The sequence below is a fragment of the Catharus ustulatus genome, chromosome 7 (assembly GCF_009819885.2).
Source record: "Catharus ustulatus isolate bCatUst1 chromosome 7, bCatUst1.pri.v2, whole genome shotgun sequence".
Lineage (NCBI taxonomy): Eukaryota > Metazoa > Chordata > Aves > Passeriformes > Turdidae > Catharus > Catharus ustulatus.
In genome coordinates, this window is record NC_046227.1 from 8,194,643 (window position 1) to 8,216,301 (window position 21,659).

General features: G+C 40.3%; 1 protein-coding gene across 5 annotated transcripts in view; it reads left to right on the top strand.

The window, feature by feature from the left end:
• MYO1B (myosin IB) overlaps positions 1 to 21,659 on the top strand; it is a 104,444-nt gene that overhangs the window by 60,505 nt on the left and 22,280 nt on the right. For all 5 annotated transcript variants that reach the window (XM_033064597.2, XM_033064596.2, XM_033064594.2 and 2 more), the window contains 11 exons: positions 2,372 to 2,470; positions 2,837 to 2,940; positions 3,369 to 3,516; positions 4,169 to 4,287; positions 4,978 to 5,064; positions 5,388 to 5,453; positions 15,326 to 15,430; positions 16,882 to 16,944; positions 17,683 to 17,883; positions 20,131 to 20,357; positions 20,524 to 20,724. In XM_033064597.2, coding sequence (XP_032920488.1) covers positions 2,372 to 2,470; positions 2,837 to 2,940; positions 3,369 to 3,516; positions 4,169 to 4,287; positions 4,978 to 5,064; positions 5,388 to 5,453; positions 15,326 to 15,430; positions 16,882 to 16,944; positions 17,683 to 17,883; positions 20,131 to 20,357; positions 20,524 to 20,724 — 1,420 coding nt within the window. The remainder of the gene's footprint in view (positions 1 to 2,371; positions 2,471 to 2,836; positions 2,941 to 3,368; positions 3,517 to 4,168; positions 4,288 to 4,977; positions 5,065 to 5,387; positions 5,454 to 15,325; positions 15,431 to 16,881; positions 16,945 to 17,682; positions 17,884 to 20,130; positions 20,358 to 20,523; positions 20,725 to 21,659) is intronic.

Below are 21,659 nucleotides of genomic sequence, written 5' to 3' on the forward strand. Positions count from 1 at the left end.
TGGATTTTCACATAGATGAGCACCATCTGCCCCACACTCCACGGTCAGCAGAACCAGCAAGGGGCCATGTGCTGCAATCTGAGGTGCAGCTTTGTCCTTCCTCTGTGGAGTGTGGATCCACAGAGCTGGCAGTGGGGTGGGAGTTAGCTCTAAAGTTAAAGCAGTGCAGGGGTTGCATCAACAAAAATACACATGGTCGATTTATTAAAGTGCCAATTAGGGCAAACAGAGGGAAGAAGTTTCCTGAAGGAGTGGGCAGATGGTCTGGATCTGTCCTGCAAGTCTGATTTCAGTCTACATGTGAACAGAAAGAAAAGGGAAAAAAGCCCAATGAACACAGATTTGGAAAAGAATTTGCAGCAGCTGCTTTGTTAAGGAAAACACCTGATTTCTGACAGTGACTGCTTTTTTCCTCAGTTATGAAGGCTGACAGAATATGGACTGGTAGGACTTCTGAAAACTGATTATCAATTGGATAACTTTGTTGCTTTTAAAAATATATAAATAAGATAAACTGGTGAAAAAATCACAGTTACCCTCCTAAACATAACTAATTTTACATACATTCAGGAATGTGGTTTTTAAATCTGATGAAGGCATGCATGTAATTAGAAAGCTTACATACAATATTTTACCAGGATGTGTAGCTGGGCCTTTATGACAGCATTTGAGTAAATTTATAGGTAGACTATTTTAAACCCAAATAAGCCAAACCACATTGCTTCAATGTCCTTTGAGAATACAGCCATTTCCTGAAGTGTGTGTAGCCACTGTGGGAGCTGAAGTTGTTTATTTTTTTGAGATTAAATTTGGCTGCAATCTTTTGCAACACTTGCCTGGAGAACCTTCACAGCCAGCACAGGCTGCTGCTCACCTTGCCTGTCCCTGCCCAAATATCCACACTTTAACACTTGGATGGGGGATCTGCCTCTCTCAGCCTGTACATACTTGAAAATTGTCCTCAGATTAGCTATTCAGAAGGTTAATATTACTGTCTGAATTTTGTCATTGTTGTCACTGCCTAATTACTGGAGCAGAAAGTAATTTTTGAACCTGGCATGCTGTAGTTTAGGTGGAGGAGGGATTCTGAAGGCTTGTGTAATTTTGTGGGTTGAAGTTACTTTAGACCCTGCAGAAGGGTCTTTATTTCCTGTTCTGTGAGAAGGGAGGCAATGAAGTCATTGCAGTGGGCAGCACAGGCACCACACACTGCCTGTAGCCAGCAGAAATAGGAATAGGAATAGAAATAGGAATACAGCTATTGCACTCCTCTGTTCATGGAGGGAACCCCAGGACACATCCAGCCCCCTCAGGCTGTGCCAGGGCTCCCTTTGAGAGTTTTCTCCTTGCACTGGCTTAGAGAGACTTTAACCCCCAGTCACAGAGAGATCTGGTGGGTGTGTCATGGTAGGTGCAGGGGAACTCCTTTGCTATGTGCTTGGAATGAGGCACTAAATGTCCCTTAGCTCCATGTCCCTGAATACGTGTAGCTTGAGAGAAACACGTGGGAATTGTCTGCTTGCTGTCTGGAAAAATGTAGTTGTGCTAGAGAGAGAAGAAGAAAAAACAGAAGTTATGTACAAAACCAGCAGGTGACACTGGTACCTGTCCAGATGTTCCCTTGTTGCATTCCTTCTCCTGGGGTGCTGTGAGCCACAGCCAGTGCAATGCAGGCTGGGGAACCTTTGAATTTTCACCCCTGTGGTAAATATGCTGTTGGGTCTGAAGTGGCTGCAAGGTGTTACAGGTCAGTCTGCTTCTGCTGCCTGCCTGGATTCCTGCCCTGGTGGGAGATGTGTCTCACTGAGAGCACCCTTGCAGTCAGGCTGCTCCATCAGTGCAGTGGTGCTTTTCAAAGTGCTGCTTTTCCATTTCATCCTATCAGGAGGGAGCTTCTGTCAGCCCCACTGGGAGTTATTTCATACTCTGATACACCTGAGGATCACAAAGTGCTGCATGATTATTCAGTTTAAATGCTTTCTTTGTTTGGTCTCTCCATTTACCCATCTTCCATGCACTTAGCCTGGTAACATTTTGCCCCTCTTCAAACATTCCCCCACAGAGTCATCCTCACCAAATCTCAATTTTGTGGTGGTACAGTAAATCTGTTAACATCTTTTGAGCACATTGCCTCCCTGACCTGAATTCTCTTTGCAGTTCAGAGACTGCATCCTTTACCAGGGCACTGGGCTTGCCCTAGCTCAAAGAAATATTGGAGATACATTATTTAATAAGGTTCATACTCATCTTCTGGTTTGCTGATGGTGATATAAAGCAATGAAGTAGAAAATGATGGAGGGTTCTGTTCATTTTAAAGGGTTTTGCTCTGCAGTCTGTCCCTGACCTGTGAGATTTTTGTTTGTTTGTTTAGATCTGCTAGAGAAGTCTCGTGTTGTGAAGCAGCCAAGGGGTGAAAGAAACTTCCACATTTTCTATCAGATCCTGTCTGGTGCATCAGAAGAGTTTCTCTGTAAGTGCTGCCCTTGTGCCATGTTCAGATGTGGGTTTTCTTTATATTTAATGTGCTATTCCATGCACACCATCTTTTGTTGGAAATGTGATGTTGATTCCTTTTTCAAATTGTTGGTGGTAGTATCATTGGTAATACCTGAAGTCCACATATACTTTGATATTTCCCAGATACCTGAGTCAGAATTGGCTTAGCAATGTATTACAAACAATTTCAAAACCCTGTTCTTATTCAGAAGGCTAATAATTAAAAGATCTTTGAAGAAAATTCAGTAATAACAACCTATTCCTGACAAAGCTGATTGTGGGATAAAATTGCTACTAGCAAGAATGCTATTACTAATGATATTTTTATTTGATTTATTAGGCAAACTCAAGCTGGAGAGGGACTTCAGCAGATACAACTACCTGGGCCTTGATTCTGCCAGAGTGAACGGAGTGGATGATGCTTCAAACTTCAGAACAGTCAGGGTAAGAAGGAGCAGGGGCTGGCTGTGCACTCAGCAGTCACAAAAGAGGGGGAAAAAAGAGCATAGACACCTTGGTCAGATCCTGGGAGAAGTTATATTGGTAGTGGCTTAGGACAGCAGGTATCTGTTAATTTGTCTGGGAAAATTTGGGTTGGGTTACAAACTAAATTAAGTGGCTAAAAAAAGTACAGTGTTTCAGAAACCCAAATATTGGAAATGAGTCCTGGAAGTGGACTGGACTGAATGCCAGCTCCATTTTCACACCTCCTGTGTATTAAAAAACTTAACGTAGGAATTATACCATGTACTTTTAGTAGCAGAAGGTTCATAAACCATTTGTAATTGATGCAGATAAATGGTGTGTTTTTGAAGAATGACCTGTTTAAACGTAGATACTTTTATCTCATAATTTTATCTGTCCCCTTGCAGAATGCAATGCAGATTGTTGGGTTTATGGATCATGAGACACAGTCGGTTTTTGAAGTAGTGGCAGCCGTTCTGAAATTGGGAAATATCGAATTTAAGCCTGAATCTCGTGCAAATGGCCTAGATGAAAGTAAAATCAAGGACAAAAATGGTAAGATGAGATTAGTGATGGGAGGAAATCCACTAATTTGTCTGAAGTTATTTTTAATTTTGTCGTTTCTGCAGACATACAATATCTCTACATTTCAATTAAATTAGATCGTTTCCAGAGCTCACCCTCAGGCAACTATGGGCTGCAATTTCAATAATTCTGTTTGAAATTCCAAAAATGATTCTTTTCTTTTTCCCCATGTTATTAGCAGTATGTTCTGAAATGTTAAATGTTTCTAGGCCTTTATGTAGCTGCTATTTTTTTCTGCAGAGGAGGATTTTTGTTCTTTTGCAGTATCTCTGCCTTTAGTGTCAGATTCATTTGGTGATATTTTTGCAGCTGGTGTATTTTCAAAGTTCATTTTCATCTGAAAGTTTTTCATTATGAAAAGTAGTCTGCTATAAATGGGGGGGAAAGTTTATTCTCAAAAATAAGTGAATAGGAAGTGCTTTGAAAACCAATAGCTCTGTTTCCTTGCTCTGTGCATGTTTTTAAAAACTTTGCTTGGCAGGGTGGTGGGGAGAGGGTGAACACTTCTGTTGAAGAGCATTTTGGGAAAATACCACACTTCTTAAAAGCTGGTAGTTTTGGGGAAGAAGACACAATAATAAGGAAAGATTCATTGTGTTTACATTTTGCTTTTTCTTGCTAGAACTCAAGGAAATCTGTGAGTTGACAGGTATAGACCAGTCTGTATTGGAGAGAGCTTTCAGCTTCAGGACAGTCGAGGCCAAACAAGAGAAAGTTTCAACAACACTAAACGTGGCTCAGGTAAAAAGAGGTCCTGATTTAAAAGGCAGTTATCATTTAAAATAGCAGTTTTATTCTGCATGAATAAATCACAAATAATGATTTAAATAAAGCTGCATCTGAAAGGCTGCACTGAACAAATCACAAGCATAAGTGTGTTTTTTCTTCAGTGGTTTCTAAATGTTAAGAGATACTGGATGCTTTGGTTTTGTGTGTGAATTCCCTCCAGAAGATGAGGGGTAGGCAAATGTTGCAGAGAGTGAAAAAACAAGCAGTCCTGCACAGAGCACATGTTGTAAGTGTTGTGGCAGACTGCTTTCATTCATGCTGTAATTCCATGTGAGCTGTAAGCCCCGGGCTGCTGCAAAACCTTCGCTGCCAGTGTGAATTCATCTCCCCCTAACACAGGGAGGCTGCCACCTGTGTCTCATCAGCTCAGGCTAGCAGGAATGTGGCTGCTCCAGCTGCAGCTGCTCAGTTCCCTTTGCCTGGGATTAGGATGGGGGATGTGGATCTTCAGTGGGCAGCTGAAGGGAGCTGGGGTGCCCTGGTTGTCCCTGTTGGGCCAGCAGGGCAGAGCTCCTGTGCCCACTGAGGCAGAGCCAGTGCTGCTTTTACTCAGTTCATAGCACCTCTAAGACACATCATCAGCAGGAAAATGTTTGGTTTAGCCCAGCATTTATTATATATTTTCTTCTTTCTTCTCTTTAGGCTTATTATGCCCGTGATGCTCTGGCTAAGAATTTGTACAGCCGGCTGTTCTCCTGGCTTGTTACCAGGATCAATGAGAGCATTAAGGTATTGTTGCTTTGTGCTTGTAAAAAAGAAAAAAATCAATAGAAATCCTTCAAATTAAAGTGGACAGTAAAACTGTGTTTGCCAATTTCATTTCTCCTGGTTCTACACTGTTACACACAAATAATCATGTCACAGCTCAGCAGATTGCTCTCTGCTCTGTTCCTAAGCTTATAAAAATATTCACATTAAGTGTATTTTGGGAAACCATACTTAACATTTTAGTTTTACAGTATTTGACAGCCTACTTATGAGATACATTCATTTTCTTGAGTCCCAGCTATACTATGGACAGATGACTGATTCAATGTTTAATTTTGTTTAAGGCACAAACAAAAGTGAGAAAGAAGGTAATGGGGGTGCTGGACATCTATGGCTTTGAAATTTTTGAGGTAAGACCTTTATAGTGGTAACCATTTAGTGAGACAGCTGTCATTAAAGCTTAACAGAGTTGTTAATGAATTCATAATCAGAATATATGTTACTTGACTCAAGTGTGCTATGCCTGACCAAAAAAAAAAACCCAAAAAACACTAGAAAAGTAAGTCAAAGAGAGATGTCTTAACATGTCTGGCAATTGAAACAAAAAATTATGAAAGTCAAACTTGTGTTTTTTACACCATAGATAAATAAATATTTATGATGGATAAACTAAATATATTTTGCTGTGACATACATCCTGAGCATAGGAGAAACTCTGGCACTGTCATTTCTGCCCCGAGGCATTTTGTGGATGTCTTTGAACAAGCTGTGTATCCTGAGAGGGGAAAAAAAGCCTGAAACAACCACCCAACAAAAATGATACATTTTTTTCTGGTCAGAATTAAACAAAGACTTACATTGCATTTCATCTCAATTCACTTAGGTAAATACTCTGTACCTATTCCTAGCTAAAGATCTGTGGCTCACTGCTGTTTGTTTACAGTAGTATATTTTTGGACTGGTGGTATTTTGAAACAAAACAATCAATGTGGAGTTTTTAATTGGGTTAGAGAGCACCAGGGGCAGGGCATTTTCATAAATCTTGTTCTGACAGTTTTTGTTAAGAGATTTACAGATCTTGGTTGGGATCTGTATGTGTTTAAACTAGAAACTCATCTGAGGAGAAAAAAATAATCGTTAGATAACATGCAATCCTGACCCACTTCCTACATCCCTCTTAGAAATCTGGGGAGAGTGTTTAAATTGTGTTGAAAATGGGAATAATCCAGGAAAGAGTAATTGTTCATGTGAGGGTGCTGTAAGTTTCATTTCAGAAGCAAAACATCACCCATGTGCAAATCAGGTACCTCTGTGAAGAGGAAAGCTGAGGTTTGCCTCGAGGGTTTGCTGAGCCAGGCTGTGTTGTTTGCATTAAACACAAGAGAATATTTATGAAAATATCATGCAAGGTATTTCAGGGGGTGCTGGTGCCAGATCTCTCGAGAGCTGGTCCTTGGAGGAGCTTTTAGGAAGCTGGCACTGGAGGGATGCTGCTGGCATCCTCAGGCAGGACTTGTTTTTTCCTAGCTGCCCTGTGTTTGGTTGGGTTAAACGTGCACAGGGAGGTGGGAGACGGAAGCTTGCAGGCAGCACGTGAGCCAAATGAAGGATTGTGTTTGTGGGATGGGGTAATTTTCATCTTTTCTACATTCAGCATCTTAGAAAGTCATAAGTAAGTGGCTGAGTGCAGGAGAAAAATGAAAAAAACAGGGGTATTTTCTTTTACTTAGCTGTCATGCTGAATTACAGTGCAGCTTTCTCCAAAGCTGCAAACTCAAAAGCTTTAAAATAATGTGGGTAGTTATTGTTCAGTCCTTTAAATGCTGAGTGTTATTTTTCCTGGAAAAGGTGGGGAGGGTTTTGCCTTGTGACTCGAGGATCAAATTCATCAGATGTACATTCACACAAGGTGTGACTCTCTCTCATGAGTTAAGACCTGTGGTGAGAATGGTAGCCAAGCAACTTGATTCAGCATCACAGAAATAATTCGAATTATTGTTTAAATTGAATTACATTAAAGCAACTAATCAATAAATAAAATTTTGATACTATGCAGCCACAGAAGTCAAGGAAAATTTAATAATGTCTTAGGATTTATAGCATAATGAATACAGTGGAGTTTGAAGTGTTTTGCTGTGTGGTACATTTGTAAACACAAACATCCAAAATATTAACTGAGGTGTGGCTATTGGCAGTAACATATTTATCTAATTATAAGTCAGTTAAAACCTATGACTAAAAATGTGCAGCTCCCTCTTGAACCTAATTCTTAAATCATATTTTGATTTTCACATCTCTTCCTGGAAGTTAGAACTAATGTCAGCTCCACAAACAATGTTTGCTGGCAAAAATGCTCTTGAAAGGCTTCATCTCTAAATTTGTGCCTTTTAAATGTGCAAGCTGTTTGATGTGCTGGGGGTAGGAAGGGCTGCATTAATCACATTTCTGCTCAGGAATCAGGTAAGTTTATCATTAGTTTATCTTTGACCCAAAGTGGCCTTGCACCCTGGAGCCAGCACATACCCAAACCCACAGGAGGTGTAGCAGGAGTGTTCTATACACATGTAAAATATTTACACAGGATGCTCAGGACCATTGGAATAAGCAGCAAGGGATGTGTTTACTGAAGGGTGATTTTTACATTTTAATTTTTTTCCTTTTGTTTTTGAGGGTTTTGTTTTGTTTACTAATGGGCAGGGCACAATATTTCTTGGGCTTTTTTTCTGTTCAGGATGATTCTTTGGATCATTCTACAGTTGCTTGTGTAAGAAGAGGGAATAAAGAAATCCAGATTTGCCATTCTGAAAGACCCTACACTTCACCTTCTTGATGACAATAGCAGTCTTGTTCTGTTATACACAAATTGAAGCTGTTAAATGAGATTTTTTCCTTCTATTTTTTGAAAGATTAATTTATTTGCTGTTCACTGTGGTTTCTGCAGTTTCAGATGAAGCTAATTTACAAAGGTAACTGGAGGTTTCTTGGAAATGACCAGAGAAAAGATAACTGGAGTATTGATACTGCTGGCACATACTCTTTGGGATTTGGGTTTTGCTAGTATATTTATCAAACACAAACCCGATTTTTCAGACAAACACAAACCCCATTTTTCAGACAAGCACAAAAGCCATCCAAGAAAGTAGATATAAGGACTTGGCTGTCTTAAATATTCAGATTAGGGAATTTAAATCTATCAAGAATCCCCAGCCTCTGTGGGTTTGGCAGATGTCAGCAGTAAGCTTGGCTATGCAGTCCACAAAATAGGTGCTGTAAATCTGTGTTTATTTTTGAGTCCTGCCATGCCTTTTGTGGCAAGCCAAATGCTGGGACTGAAGGTTGGTGAAGTGAAATGCTGAAATTTTGGGTGGCTCTGTGTGAATTGTCTGTGGGCAAGGATTTAGGGACTAGGATTAGGGTGAAAATGCAGGCTTGGAGGGCTGGGCTGGTTGTGTAACTGTGCTGCTGGAGTTTGGGCAGTGGCCTGAAGCCTGACACTAATTGCTCCAAGTGTGTTTATCCACATTTCTGAGCTGGTCTGGACTGAGATTTGAGGTGGGGTTGGCACCAGGACTTTAGGAATCAGCTTGGTCCCAGGCTTCCTGGGCAAGGTTTGGGGCTGTTCCCATTTTATCCCGTGTTTGATTGTGTATTTTTGGGCAGAAAGGTGTTTCTGCACCCCTGCAAACGGGGTGGGTTTGTGATCCAGAAGGGAAGGCTGAAGGAGGCAGAGGGTGGGAGCCTGGCAGGGCTCAGCAGAGCTGAGCAGAAGGCTCTCTGCGTTTGCTTTGGGTGTTGAGTTTCCTGTTGTGTGCATTCCCAGTGGAGACCAGGAGCAGGGTATGTAAAGGTGGATGTGATGTGTGAGTATTTCATGGTGCCCAGCCCTTCAGAGATAGAAGTGTCTGTCTGTGCTGCTTGGATTAAAGGCTTTGTTCTGAATACCCAGGCACGCTCTGCAGCTGGGCCATATGATGGAGTTAATGGTTTGGAGTGCAGTTTTATGGAAGTTCATGCTGCCAAACAGCTTATTGTTGGAATTTGACAGCCCCTCAGAAGACTGGGAGTGTGTGAGTGCTTTGTGCTCAGTCCCTTGGTGCAGCAGTTTGTTCCACATATTTTAGACAAGAAACTGGGGTGCACTGGCTGTAGAGTTGCAGAGAGGGACTGGTTCCATTTGGCTGACCAGAGGGGATGTGACTGCCTTGTCATGCAAAGACATGGCAGGACCCACCACACTCTGTGTAAAACCCACCAGTAAATAAAAATGTCACTGGCAAACCAGCCAAACAAGCCACCCAGCAGTAAAACCAGGTCCATTTCTTACAGTCTGTGATGCATTTTGATAGCACTTCTTTTTATTTAAGGCAATTAGCTTGTTTCTTGTGCATAGAAGTCCCTTGAGGGGACAGAAGGAAGCTTGGTCCCACTGCATGTACTATGTAAGCTACCATCTGGACAACAATAAAATTATAATATCTCTGTTGAGGGAATGTGTTAGAAATATGAAGAATGTATTTTCTTCATGTTAACAAGTTCACAGTTGTGTTAATTGTCTGTTTTTAGGCAAATAAGGAGCAGTAATCGTTGGAAATGTCTTTCTGAGGTGTTCAAGCCATAAAAAAATAGGGAAGATATTTCCACCTTCACTACAAACCTGTACAACAGCTTGGTCCAGTTGCTGACTGGTTGCTTTGCCTTTCTCTACCCTGTTGATTACATGAAGGACTTTACAGTCTCTCAGAACATGCTGAGCTCTGAGAGACTGCTCCTGAATCGGAGTTTTCCCCCCACATCCCAAAGGATTATTATCTTATCTTCCTTTTTTCCCCCCTTTTTTTGTTAAGAATCTGAGAATTCTTTTTTCATTCCTTGTCTTTGGCTCTAACTCAGCTGTGGATATCTCTTGATTTGTTAGTTACCCTAGTCTCCAGACCATCTTTTAGAGCTCCTTTTTCCAGGCTGTCTACCTTGCCACAGATTTCCTTGTTGAAATTGTTCAACCCTTTGCTGATGCCCAGAAGTTTATCATACACTGACAAGCAGCAGTGCCAAAATGTGTGTACCCAGCCCTTTGCTTCTTCTGGCAAGCCCCAGTCTGGTGGGAAAGAGGAGAACTGAATTTTTAATCTATAATTGATCAACTGCCTCTGCTGGCAAGTGCTATGAGAGAGGAGCTTTACACAGAAGGAACCCTTGGCTGGACTCCTAGGTGCCAGAGAAATTTTAAAATACTGTTAAAGCAATAATTTCCTGAAGTGATGGGATGCTGAAAGCAGAGGTGCATCCCAGGAAGTTAACCACCATTTAATTAATTGTATTATAATGTAAGTATTTGGAGAGGCTTATTTTGCAACATGCAATTTTATGAAGTAAATCCTATTGGCTGGCTGTTTGCAACAGAGGAAATACTTGAAATGCTGGAGCAAAAATGCACAACTGCTCTGCTTCAGGTTGTGAGAATCATGTTTTGCCCTACAGCAGCTCTTTTTGTCTTAGTAGAGGAGTGGTTCTGATTATGCAGTAGGTTCTTGCCTGTTTGTAATTCCTGTTGTTCCAGGACTGTAATTTTTCAGGTTGAGTTTGTTGAAGTGATGGTACCTGAGTTTCCCCATGAATCACACCTGCACTGGATTCGCTGTAGTTTCTCACCCTTTTGAGTCCAAATGTGGTTCAGAGCTGTGTGCCTGGAGAGCACATCTGGGAGCAGGATGGATTTCAGAGTGCCTGGGTCTCTACCTGGCACACAGAAAGGGCTGAAGTGGAGCTGCACAAGTATGGAAAATTAATAATCCATACACTGAAATGTGGCTCGATTGCATATAGTGGAATATTTATAATTAAAAGATGTGCCTCTCTGGTTCTTTGCCTATAGAGATATTTACACAAAATCCCAGAGCAGTCTAGTTTACAGGAAATGAGCTTGATTGCTCAGATGTTTGTATATGTAAACAGAACAGAAAGGGATAAATATTGATAACATGCCTTTACTAAACTTGCAAAGAAAAAAAAAGAAAAATTGTTATAACTGAGTCACTTTATAACCGGGTCATTGCTTTCTGAGATTAAAATAGTATCTTTTTAATTTTCTTTAAATGCAATTTCCCCATTTTGCTGATTTTAACTTCCTACCATTTATATTCCTTAGTTTCATCTCATAAACTTGTATGCTTGTGTGGTCATACATAAAACCCCCTATCCCCAGACAGCACAGTAGCATATAAATTGAATTTACTGGTTGGTTTCACTCTTCATTCCACCATTCATCTCAGTGAAGTGAGTATGTTGGTCTTTTATCATCATTACTTTTGCCATCTGGCTTTTTCTCTAGGGGCCTGATGGAACTACTTGGGGTCACCTGCTTATGTTAGGAGGCAGTCAGAGACTTCTGATGCCTGGAGCTGTGCTGGTATTTTAAAAACCTTACTTTCTGGGGCTATTTGTGATAGAGCAGAAGTATCAGTCTCTGTGTGTCTTTTTCCCTTCTCACACTGATGTAAAATTTTGTCTTAAGGACATCAGGCCTGTTGATTTCAGCAGTCTCATGACTTGAAATGTTTAGGGTTTTCTTTTAAAAGATGCTTTTCCTTTAAATCCATCCCATGTATTATTTTAGCTGTATGTGTTCATGTAATGTATTTGAAAAAATGGTCCTGGACACCTTTTTGTCAGTGTGCAGATTTTTGAATTGCCTCTGAATAAAAATAGTGTGATGAAAGATTAAGAAGCAAGAGGAGGCATTGAGAAACACCTGTGAAGGTGTGACACTGAGGTGTGATAAACCTGAGTAGGTTTGGATCAACATCATCTGCTTAATTTGGGGAAAACAGTGGAGAGGACACAAAAATTGGAACATTTAATGTTAGACTTTATTAGGCAGGTGGAAGTTAAGAATTTATTCCTGCCTCATGGAAGGGTTCCCAGTTTGCAGGTTTAAGCAGGTGTCTTAGTTGCCTTATCATATTTGGAAATTGTTGGAAACTGGGTACTCAAAAGTGAATTCGAGTTCTCTGTGGGGAGGGAAGGTTAGAAATTATCTAATGTTGATAGGAAAATGCCCTGTTTTAGATATTTTCTGTTCATAAATCTAATGGAGATATTTCTGCCTGAGAAAGGCTATTTTTAGCCTTTTTTTTTTTTTGACAGATTTTTTTTTGTCTGTTTCATATTGGTATTTTTCTGGTATAAAAATGTATAAAGTCAGCAATAAACCATATTTTTTTCCAGATGGTTCCACAGTACACAAGTGGAATTTTTCAAAGACAAAGTTAGGTAAAATAATAAGGACAAAAGAATATTTTGAGTAAGACTTTCAAGCACCTGTATGTAATAGCTGTGGCTCACAGACAAAACTTTATAGCTAGTTTATATGATCACTTTGTTTTTGCATGGAGAAGAATTTTTTTAGTGTTCAATACTTGCTGTTCATGAAATGCCAACACCATGAAGGTTGATAAAGAATGAAGCTGTATGGGCAGGACTCCATCATTTGTGAAGCAAGGACCATGGTGAAGTAGGCTTTGATTTTTGTCAGTGAATTTTTTTACTTTAAATTTAGTGTTGCATCTGATCAAAGATTCAGAGGATAAGATGAGGGTGGTTGGTTGAGCTGTGTCTATAAATTCAACATGACTTTAAGCCTATCTCAGGTGACATTCTGTTTTCCCAGCACCTTTATTTAATTTGAGAGACTGTGTGGTTTTACATTCCCTGAAGGTTTTATTTTGTATTCCACAGTGCTTTCAAAGGCATAGTTGGAAAGCTGCTATTAAAATGCAGGGCTTGGAGTGATGCCCTCAACTTTAAAAGTAGCAGAATTACAGCTTGGAAGAGAAGCTGCCACCTTGAGAAATATGGTCTTAATTTTTATTTCCCCCCCACTTTAAATTTCCCCCCTAAGAATATTTGGTAGCTCTTCCTGATTGTGTTATATTCATTTCTATAAGATCTTCATTAAAATATTGTGGGGGAAAACTCATTTGTGAATGTTTGTATATGCTTTGTGGAGCCCTCACATAATTAAAAATCAGAGATATTAATGAAGGGAGAATAAATGGACAACCTCTGTTGCCTACCTTAGAATAGCTTAGTGATAAACACTCTAATTGTTTGGGTTTTTTTTTTTCATATGAAGTTTTTTAAAACCTTTTCTGAAGAGTATTTAATTTACCAAATGTTTTCTGGTCTGCTCAGAGTTAAGTGTTATGAGAATTTCAGTAATTTCAAATGTTTTTTTCATTTTCTTGCCATAATTAACTGTCTTAGCCTTTTGCTCTGCATTATTCATAAAGAACAACATTGCTGCTGCTCTTCAATAACTTTTTTCCTGTAATAGCAATTTTCAGTGGCTTGGCAATGTCAAATAGAATTTCATAGCTCAAAGTGAGTGATTTGTGGAGAACTCTGTGGATTTTGGTTTGCCTTTTTTTTTTTTTTTGGCAAGCCATAAATATCACAAATACACAGCAATCAGGAAAACATCTAGCAATTACTGTAATGTATTGTTAATGACCTTTCAATTAGATGGTTGAGCTGGATTTTCTGTTCAGTTTCCATCCCCCCCTGATGACCAAGCCTGTGTAATTTGTGAGTGAATAGTCCTACAGCCCTTTTAATCAGAATAACCTGGTCTTCTGGAGAAGCAGTCTCTGTGAGTTGGGTGGCATGTGCCTGGCAGGAGGATGCAGAGTGTGTTTTACCCTTTCTCTCTGGGTGATGTGACAGCTGGGGTCCTTTTACCTCAACTCAATATATCTGAAGTGATGGCCTTATCTGAATGTGTCAAGGAAACTTATACTCATTCTTCCTCCAGCATTCTCTATTCCCTTCCACATTCTCCTCTTCTGTTGCAGAGATTTGTATGCCCAAGGTTATAAATATGTCTTTTAGAGGCAAAAATTACCTGGTGATTCAGGGACAAGGCAATGCAAGAATGGTGTTCTGTGTTAGGCTCTGATGTGTCTCAGCTTCTTGGTTTGTTTGATACTTAGACAGTAAAGATAGACCCACCTGTGAAGATGTAATACATAACATTTATGTAGTACTTTGCATTTTCAGTGATACAAAGATTGATCTGCTTGGTGTGCTAAATAAATGCTAATAGATGTATTTTGTATTGTTATGGAAGTAGAATAAGTACTGACTGCAGTTTATGTAATTTCTTTTTCAACAGAATGCAGTAAGTATGACTTGTTTGCAGTGCTGATTTTGCTGCATGCCAGATTTTAACTCTCTCATCTAGAGCTATGCAAGTTTTGCAATCTCTGAGTGATAATTGCAGTTGGTGAGAGGGGCAGCGTTTGTGGCTGAGGAATTTTTGGTGATCAGCTATGATTTTGCTTCATTTAAAACTAAAATGATAAAAGTAATCTGTGCTACCTCAATATTTTCTAATCTGCTTGTGTGTTTTTAATCTCATTTAGCAACCAGATCCTTAATTCAATCATTCAAATAATTACACTTGCCTTCAGTGATACAAATTCCATCAGCATAATTTAAGCTTCACAGGTGCTGTGTAGCAGATTGTTTGGTGGTTTAAAAAGGCAGAGTGTCATGTCACAGCCTGTGATGGGGCAGTCCCTGAGCCTCCCTCCTGTGCCCACCCCTCCTGCTGGGGTCTGCTCTACTCCCTGGTCCCTTCTGCAAAGGGTCACACATCTGCTTGCTCCCTAACCCAGTTTTAGATGAATTAGCCTATTAGAGGAATTCTAGACAATGAAGCTCTTTTGTTTCCCATCATTTCAAGGGGGCAGTTTGTTGACAGGGAGGAGGTGGGTTGACCTCTGGAACCAATAATCTCTTAGCCCAGGCTCAGCTGCAACTGGAATAGGAGCTTGAGCCTTGCTCTGTAGGGAAATAGGATGCTTTATTGACTGCTGGGTGGAAAAGAGCTAATGCTACTGTCATGATTTTATTTATCAGACCCTGCAGGAGACTGCATTTTGCATATGGGGACAGGTTAGTGCAGGCAGAACTTTGGTTGTTTATTCCCTGCCACCACAGGTGTCCTTATGACTTGTTAAAATGAATCAGTGTGGAGGCATCACGAATAAAACCCACACAGGTTTTTGTCCCTCCCAATGGACAAAGCCTCAGGGAAGGATTTGGTCTAAAATTTATAAACTAATTGTGATCTCAATCAAATATTACTCCAACCATCACATCACAAAACTGGAAGGAGTAGTTAATACAGTGGCTTGCTGACCTGCAGCTGCTGCAGTAACTCACTCCAGCTGGGTTCCAGGCTGTTTACACAAAGCAAATTCAAACATGTTTCATCTGACAGGACAACAGCTTTGAGCAATTCATTATCAACTACTGTAATGAGAAGCTGCAGCAGATCTTCATTGAACTTACCCTCAAAGAAGAGCAGGAGGAATACATCCGAGAGGTAATGCTTGAATGGATCTTCCCTTATCCCCCTCCCTCTGTCCCTCTAAAGATGCACCGGCATTCAGGCTGGAACCATTTTTCAGGCACCAGAGGCACTTTTTGACCACAGGACTGTGACATGGAGCATGTTTGTGTGGGGCTGTGTGGGAGTGACATTAAGCCAAAAATGTTGGTTTGGCATTGGTTTCACACTATGAGTTCTCCAGGTAAAACCAGACCCAGCTGTGATTCATTCATTGGCCAACAATGACTGGCAGTTCTGAGCAAGGGCTAATTGATTTATTAGAGCACTAATATCACTCTCTGGCATTAGTGCCATTACCCTGCAGCCTGTGTTTTGGATTGTACAGCCAGTCCTTCCTCAAAGGGAATTGGGTGGCTAAAACAATAGCATGAAGCATGGAAGAAACTGCAAATAGAGTTTTGAGTCTAGTGTTCTTTCAGGTATGTATTGAAGGGAGTCCTGCGAGCTTTATGGATAAATTTAAGGTGTCCTGTGGAGCCCAGCCTCTGGTGTTTGATGTTATTCTGTGAGTGAACATCAAGCTAAAGTTTTAATAGGTTTTAACAGTGCTCTGCATGAGGCACAGAGCTCAGACAAAATACCAGCTCCCAGCTGTAAAAACTGGCACACACTGCCTGTACTCAAACTGGATGATACCATTTTGCTGTATAAACATTTTTTAAAATTACATAAAGTTCCTGCCTTATGATCCTGAGGATAACATGAAATTTCGGGATCTCTTTTTAATTTTGCATTCAGTGGTGAACCATCATTACTGCTGTTTGGTACTGAATGGTATTTCAAATGCTCTGAGAAAAATAAACTGTAAGAAGTACCACAGAGTGCAAATTAGGAATGAAATTAATATTTTCCTTCTTTGCCCTACCAGTGCTACCTTGTGATGCATTGGCATCTCATCCTGGAAATTTTATCGCTGATGTTTGAAAAAAAACTGAGATATTGAGAACATCTGAACAACAGTCATACTCTGGATTTTTCAAATGGTCTTATCTAAATTTAGCCCCCCTTTCTTCCTCCCATTAAAAAAAAAAAAAATCCCCACAGCGAAGAAGTTAGAAATTTTGATCTCAGGAGCTTGCAGTGTCATGGGCTGATTCCCTGTGGCCAGCGGGAGCGTGGGCAGCTCGGGAGGAGCCTGGCCTGGCGCCAGGGAGTGCATGGGAAGCTGACATGGGTGGGGGAAAGGAATGGAGAGAGGCTTTGGCAGCTGCTCAAGGACACTCATTTTGCACACATCATGTTAGTAGTAGATGATTGCTTTTATTTATTTTTTTTCCCCCCTTAATAAATGAATTGTTGGTAAACATGATAGAATTAAATTTGAAAGTAGTACTGTGGTTAACTGGAATATCATTTTAATTGCCTAGATGAAAAGCTCCCTCCCTTGTTTTCATGTTCACACATTTATTTATATTTTCTTACAGGGGATTGAATGGACTCATATCGAGTATTTCAACAATGCTATCATTTGTGACCTAATAGAAAATGTAAGTTGTATTCAGGAATCTCTCTGCATAATTTTTATTCCATGGATTTAATTTAGCTGTAATGTCTGTATGCATCCTCATGCACTAAGTTTTGTGAAACATGGCATTTGTTGTATTATTCATCTTACCTTGTGTAGTAGAAGTTCATTTTACCTAAAGTTTTTTTTTTTTATAAGCTACGTTGCTTTTGTAGAAATATTCAGCAGTACCTACGAGGAAAAAAAAAAACAAAAAATGAATCAAACAGCTCTGAAATGTTTCCATTTAGGGCTGTTTTCAGTAGATATCACATGCTGCATTGTAATTTACATTTCTTTTCATATGGGAGCTAGAAAACTCAATTACATGTTACTGGGTGTTTGAGGTACTCAAAGTACTTGTATATACTGAAAAAACTTGCAAGAAAGATAAAATTCCTTAACAATCAGAAAAGAACAGTTTTTAACCATTAACATAAAATACACGGTGGTTTTTCCATAAACTGGATACTTTCATTTGAGTTGCTACAGTCTGAGTAAATGACATGAAGTTTCAACGTGAATTTTGGGATTCAGGTCTCATAAAAAGTCTTTCAAAAATGCAAGTGCTAAAAATCAGTTGGAAATGGTCACGAGGTAAAAAGAGCCAAACTTTGAGATTTGTTTCTCTGGGTAGCAGAAGTCAAACAGGTGAATGGCCTCTTTATTTTTTTGTGCTGTGATGGAAACAAGTATTGAAGCTCTTGTTTTGAAACTTCAGAACCAAACTGGAATCCTGGCCATGCTGGACGAGGAATGCCTGAGACCAGGAACTGTCACTGACGACACCTTTTTAGAAAAACTGAACCAGGTCTGTGCCACCCACCAGCATTTTGAGAGCAGGATGAGCAAGTGCTCCCGGTTCCTCAATGACACCTCCCTGCCTCACAGCTGCTTCAGGATTCAGCACTATGCTGGCAAGGTACCTGCTGGAGGGAGCACCTGGTCTGGGGGGGCTGCTGCAGCTGATTAAAAACATCCAGACCTGCCTTAATCTTTTCTGTCTTAAGCCTAAAGTGTGTGATTTGGGCTGGAAGGTGTTAAGAGATGTTGGGTGGTTTTGGATGGAAGGGACCTTCAATATCACCTAGTTCCCAACCTTTGCCATGGGCAGGGACACCTTTCACTAGAGCCCCATCCAACCTGGCCTTGGACATTTCCAGGGATGGGAACTCCACAGCTTCTCTGGGCAACCTGTGCCAGGGCCTCACCATCCTCACAGGGAAGAATTTCTTCCTAATATTTAACCTAAACCTGCCCTCCATCAACCCCTTGTCCTATCACTGCATGCCCCTGTACAAAGTCCTGCTGCTCTGCCTGAAATCAAAGCAGTTCTCCTGTCCTCAAAGGAGAAAGGTGCCCCGTGTGCTTTGGTGCTGCATTAGGTCTCTGCAAGTAAATCACCACTCACACTGACAAAAATTCATGCACATTTGTTGGCAACACGTTTTGGAAAGCATGCTCTTTGTCACTGAGCTAGCTGAAGTTCTTAGTCATGTTGTTGAGAAAAAGCAGTTTTTGTACATTTGAAGGAACTGGGTTTGGTGGTTGTGTTCAAACAGATGGAATAGAAAGCTACATAGAGGGCTTGCAAATGTATTTGCATTTTACAACATAAACAGTATGAATAAATACAAGTCTGACAGCTTTCAGTGTGTAATCCATTATGACTTTTTATTTTTTTATATTTTGTTATAATGAAAATCAAAATAATTAAATTTTTAGACTGAAGAAAATTAATTTTTAAAAAATGAAAGTAAATGTAGGATTGAAATGCTGTCTCTTGCCTGAATCTGCTGAAGTGATAATGTCACACAGTAAAGAATTAGGAAAGTGTTTCATTTCCTTAGGACTGCTTAATGCTTTTTGAAGTTTTCTCAATCTTGCAGTTTTGAATAGCTCAATAATTTTCTCATTCAGAATAGTCCTGGGCGTATCAGACTTTCAGCTTTTCAGGCAGCCATTCATTAGCATTTAGTTGCCAAGAAGGGTTTGTAGCTGCATATAATCTGTCAGGGGTTAATACCTAGGTATTTCTTTGGTTGTCAAAAATCTGAAGTGAATTGAAAATACCCCAGTACTTTGAGAAGGACTGTGCACAGATTGTGTCTTAGCAGGCAGTGAGGGTCTTTGGTAGTTTCAGGCATTCACTTACCCAGCAGAGTAAATTCCTCCTATTTTGGGAGGAATGTTGTTTTTCCATCTCAGCTGAGAACATTTTGATCTTGTCACTGGTCAACAAAAGTTTGACCCTCCTTTTAAGAAATATAAGTAATTTCATGTGAATAGTTGTTTTGTTTTGTTTTTTGTTTTGTTTTTTTTCCCCAGTAGTGGCATTTACTGCACCTGTCAGAACCAGAAACATGTTCTCCGAAGTAAAAATGCTGCCTGCGTGCCCAGTGATTTGCTGTTGTGTAAAATATGTGTCAGTACTGTTTTCATCCAGTATTCTGTGTACATAGTACATACCTATGCAGAACTGAGAAATCATGATCTGTAGAAGAATCTGTATCACCAGCCAGAGGACTTGTCACAATTAATCAACCACGTTTCCTACCCTCAAAAATTAAAAAACCAGTAGCAATCTGAGATGTGCATGAAGTTCCTCTGGCTGCTTCTGGAATACCCAGCTGCAGGTCAGAGCTTTGTGCTGGTGCTTGTTGATCTTGGACTGCTTTCCTGGTAAAAGTCCTTTTAAATAACAGTCCCTTGCTGCTTGCACTGTGGTGGCAAGAGGTGGTATTCCATATCTTGTTTTAGTTTGGCAGATAATGTAAGCATTAGTCCTTTGAAAGGAAAGGGTGTTTTGGTTCAGAAGAGAGGGAGAAAAACCTCATCAGACAGGAAAAAAAATAGATGGTTTTGGAGTCTTGGCAGGTGGTGATGTGTCAGAGTTATCATAGGAAAAAAGGTTTCTTCCACTTCAGAAACCAGAATTGATTGACACAGGGAACTGTTGGCAGTATGAGAAAATGCGTCTTTCTCAGGTAGCGTGTTCACAGACATTTTATCCAACAAAAAGTCATCCAAATGTCAGATTTCAAAGCTGAAATACCTTTGGTTCCTTTTGGACAGTGTGTAAGAAGGAGAAATCAATTTCTTGGGTCAGTTTTGACCTATCTATGTCGTAGTTCAAAACCTGTGCTAATGAGATTCCTCTGTTGCTCAGGTTATGTACCAGGTGGAAGGATTTGTTGACAAAAATAACGACCTTCTGTACCGTGACCTGTCCCAGGCCATGTGGAAGGCCAACCACTCCCTTATCAAAGCCTTGTTCCCAGAAGGAAACCCTGCTAAGATCAATCTGAAGAGACCGCCAACAGCAGGTTCACAGTTCAAGGCTTCAGTTGCTACCCTGATGAAAAACCTCCAGACAAAAAATCCAAACTACATCAGGTAAATTCCCCACTGCCTGCCAGAGATTTGGTGAATGTCTTTGACGAGGTTATAAAAAGCAAAAATAAATCTTGATGTCCAAGGATAAATGTATGGTTTAAAGTTACCGCAATATTTGTTGGCGTGTACAGCGTGAGGAGACGTCCCTTTTGGTTTTCCTTTGCAGGTGCATCAAGCCCAATGACAAGAAGGCTGCACATGTTTTCAACGAGGCCCTGGTGTGCCACCAGATCCGGTACCTGGGGCTGCTGGAGAACGTGCGGGTCAGGAGGGCGGGCTACGCCTTCCGGCAGCCCTACGAGCCCTGCCTGGAGAGGTACAAAATGCTCTGCAAGCAGACCTGGCCCCACTGGAGAGGGCCAGCCAGGTAGGCTGACTGCAGTGCTCCTGCCTGTCCCCACTGAAATTCCCGTCTGCCAAGTGTCCCGAGTTTTCTGTTGTTGTGCAAAAGGAATGTTGTGCACGCCTTGCTGGTTTGGGTCTGGAAGAAAGAGAGATACTGCAGTGAAATAGCTGGGAGGTCTGCAATGATCAGGAGGGCATTTATCTTTAATAACCAACTTTCAGGGTGTAAGGACACTGATTTTGTTGAAGACAGGCGTACAATCTTCCTCTGCCCTTTCAGGAATAACTTTACATAATGATTGTGAGATAATCCCTCTTGCAAATCAATTATATTAAATATATACTTTTAAATTGCACAGTATTCACATGTGTTTTTGCAAAAAAGGTCTGGGATGGGCAAATAGGCTTCTATTATTTCTTTTCACACGTGGCCACCAAAAGCATGATTTAAATATCTTCCATAATTGATTAACTTCTTTTAACTACAATTTAGGTCTTTAGGTTATCAAGATAATGGTGGCAGTGCAGTAGGGGTAACAATAGCGTTGCAATAATCATCTCAAAGATCTGCACTGCTCCACTTCCCTTTTTTTCTGTTGGTGTTCATAAAAAGCATTTGATGAGAATGGAATGCTGGCATTTGTCAAACTCGTCAGTCTTTGTTTCACATTTTGACATTAGTGTGGGCCCTTCCTTTTTCCTTTCTTCTGTTTTTAAGTAAAATAATTATAGATGTAAGAGGAAAAAAATAGGTCATTGCTGATGCTGTAAAATAAAATTTGCTTTTTTTTCCATCAAATTATTCTGAATCTTTACAGTGATTATTCTTGCCTTTAGCTGAATAAACCACTGGGTAAATGAATTAGGTTTTCAATCTTCTTATGTCAAGCACTATTTAAAAGTTGAAAATATGCTTTCACATACTTTCCATGAATTAAGCTGTGAATATGTAAACTA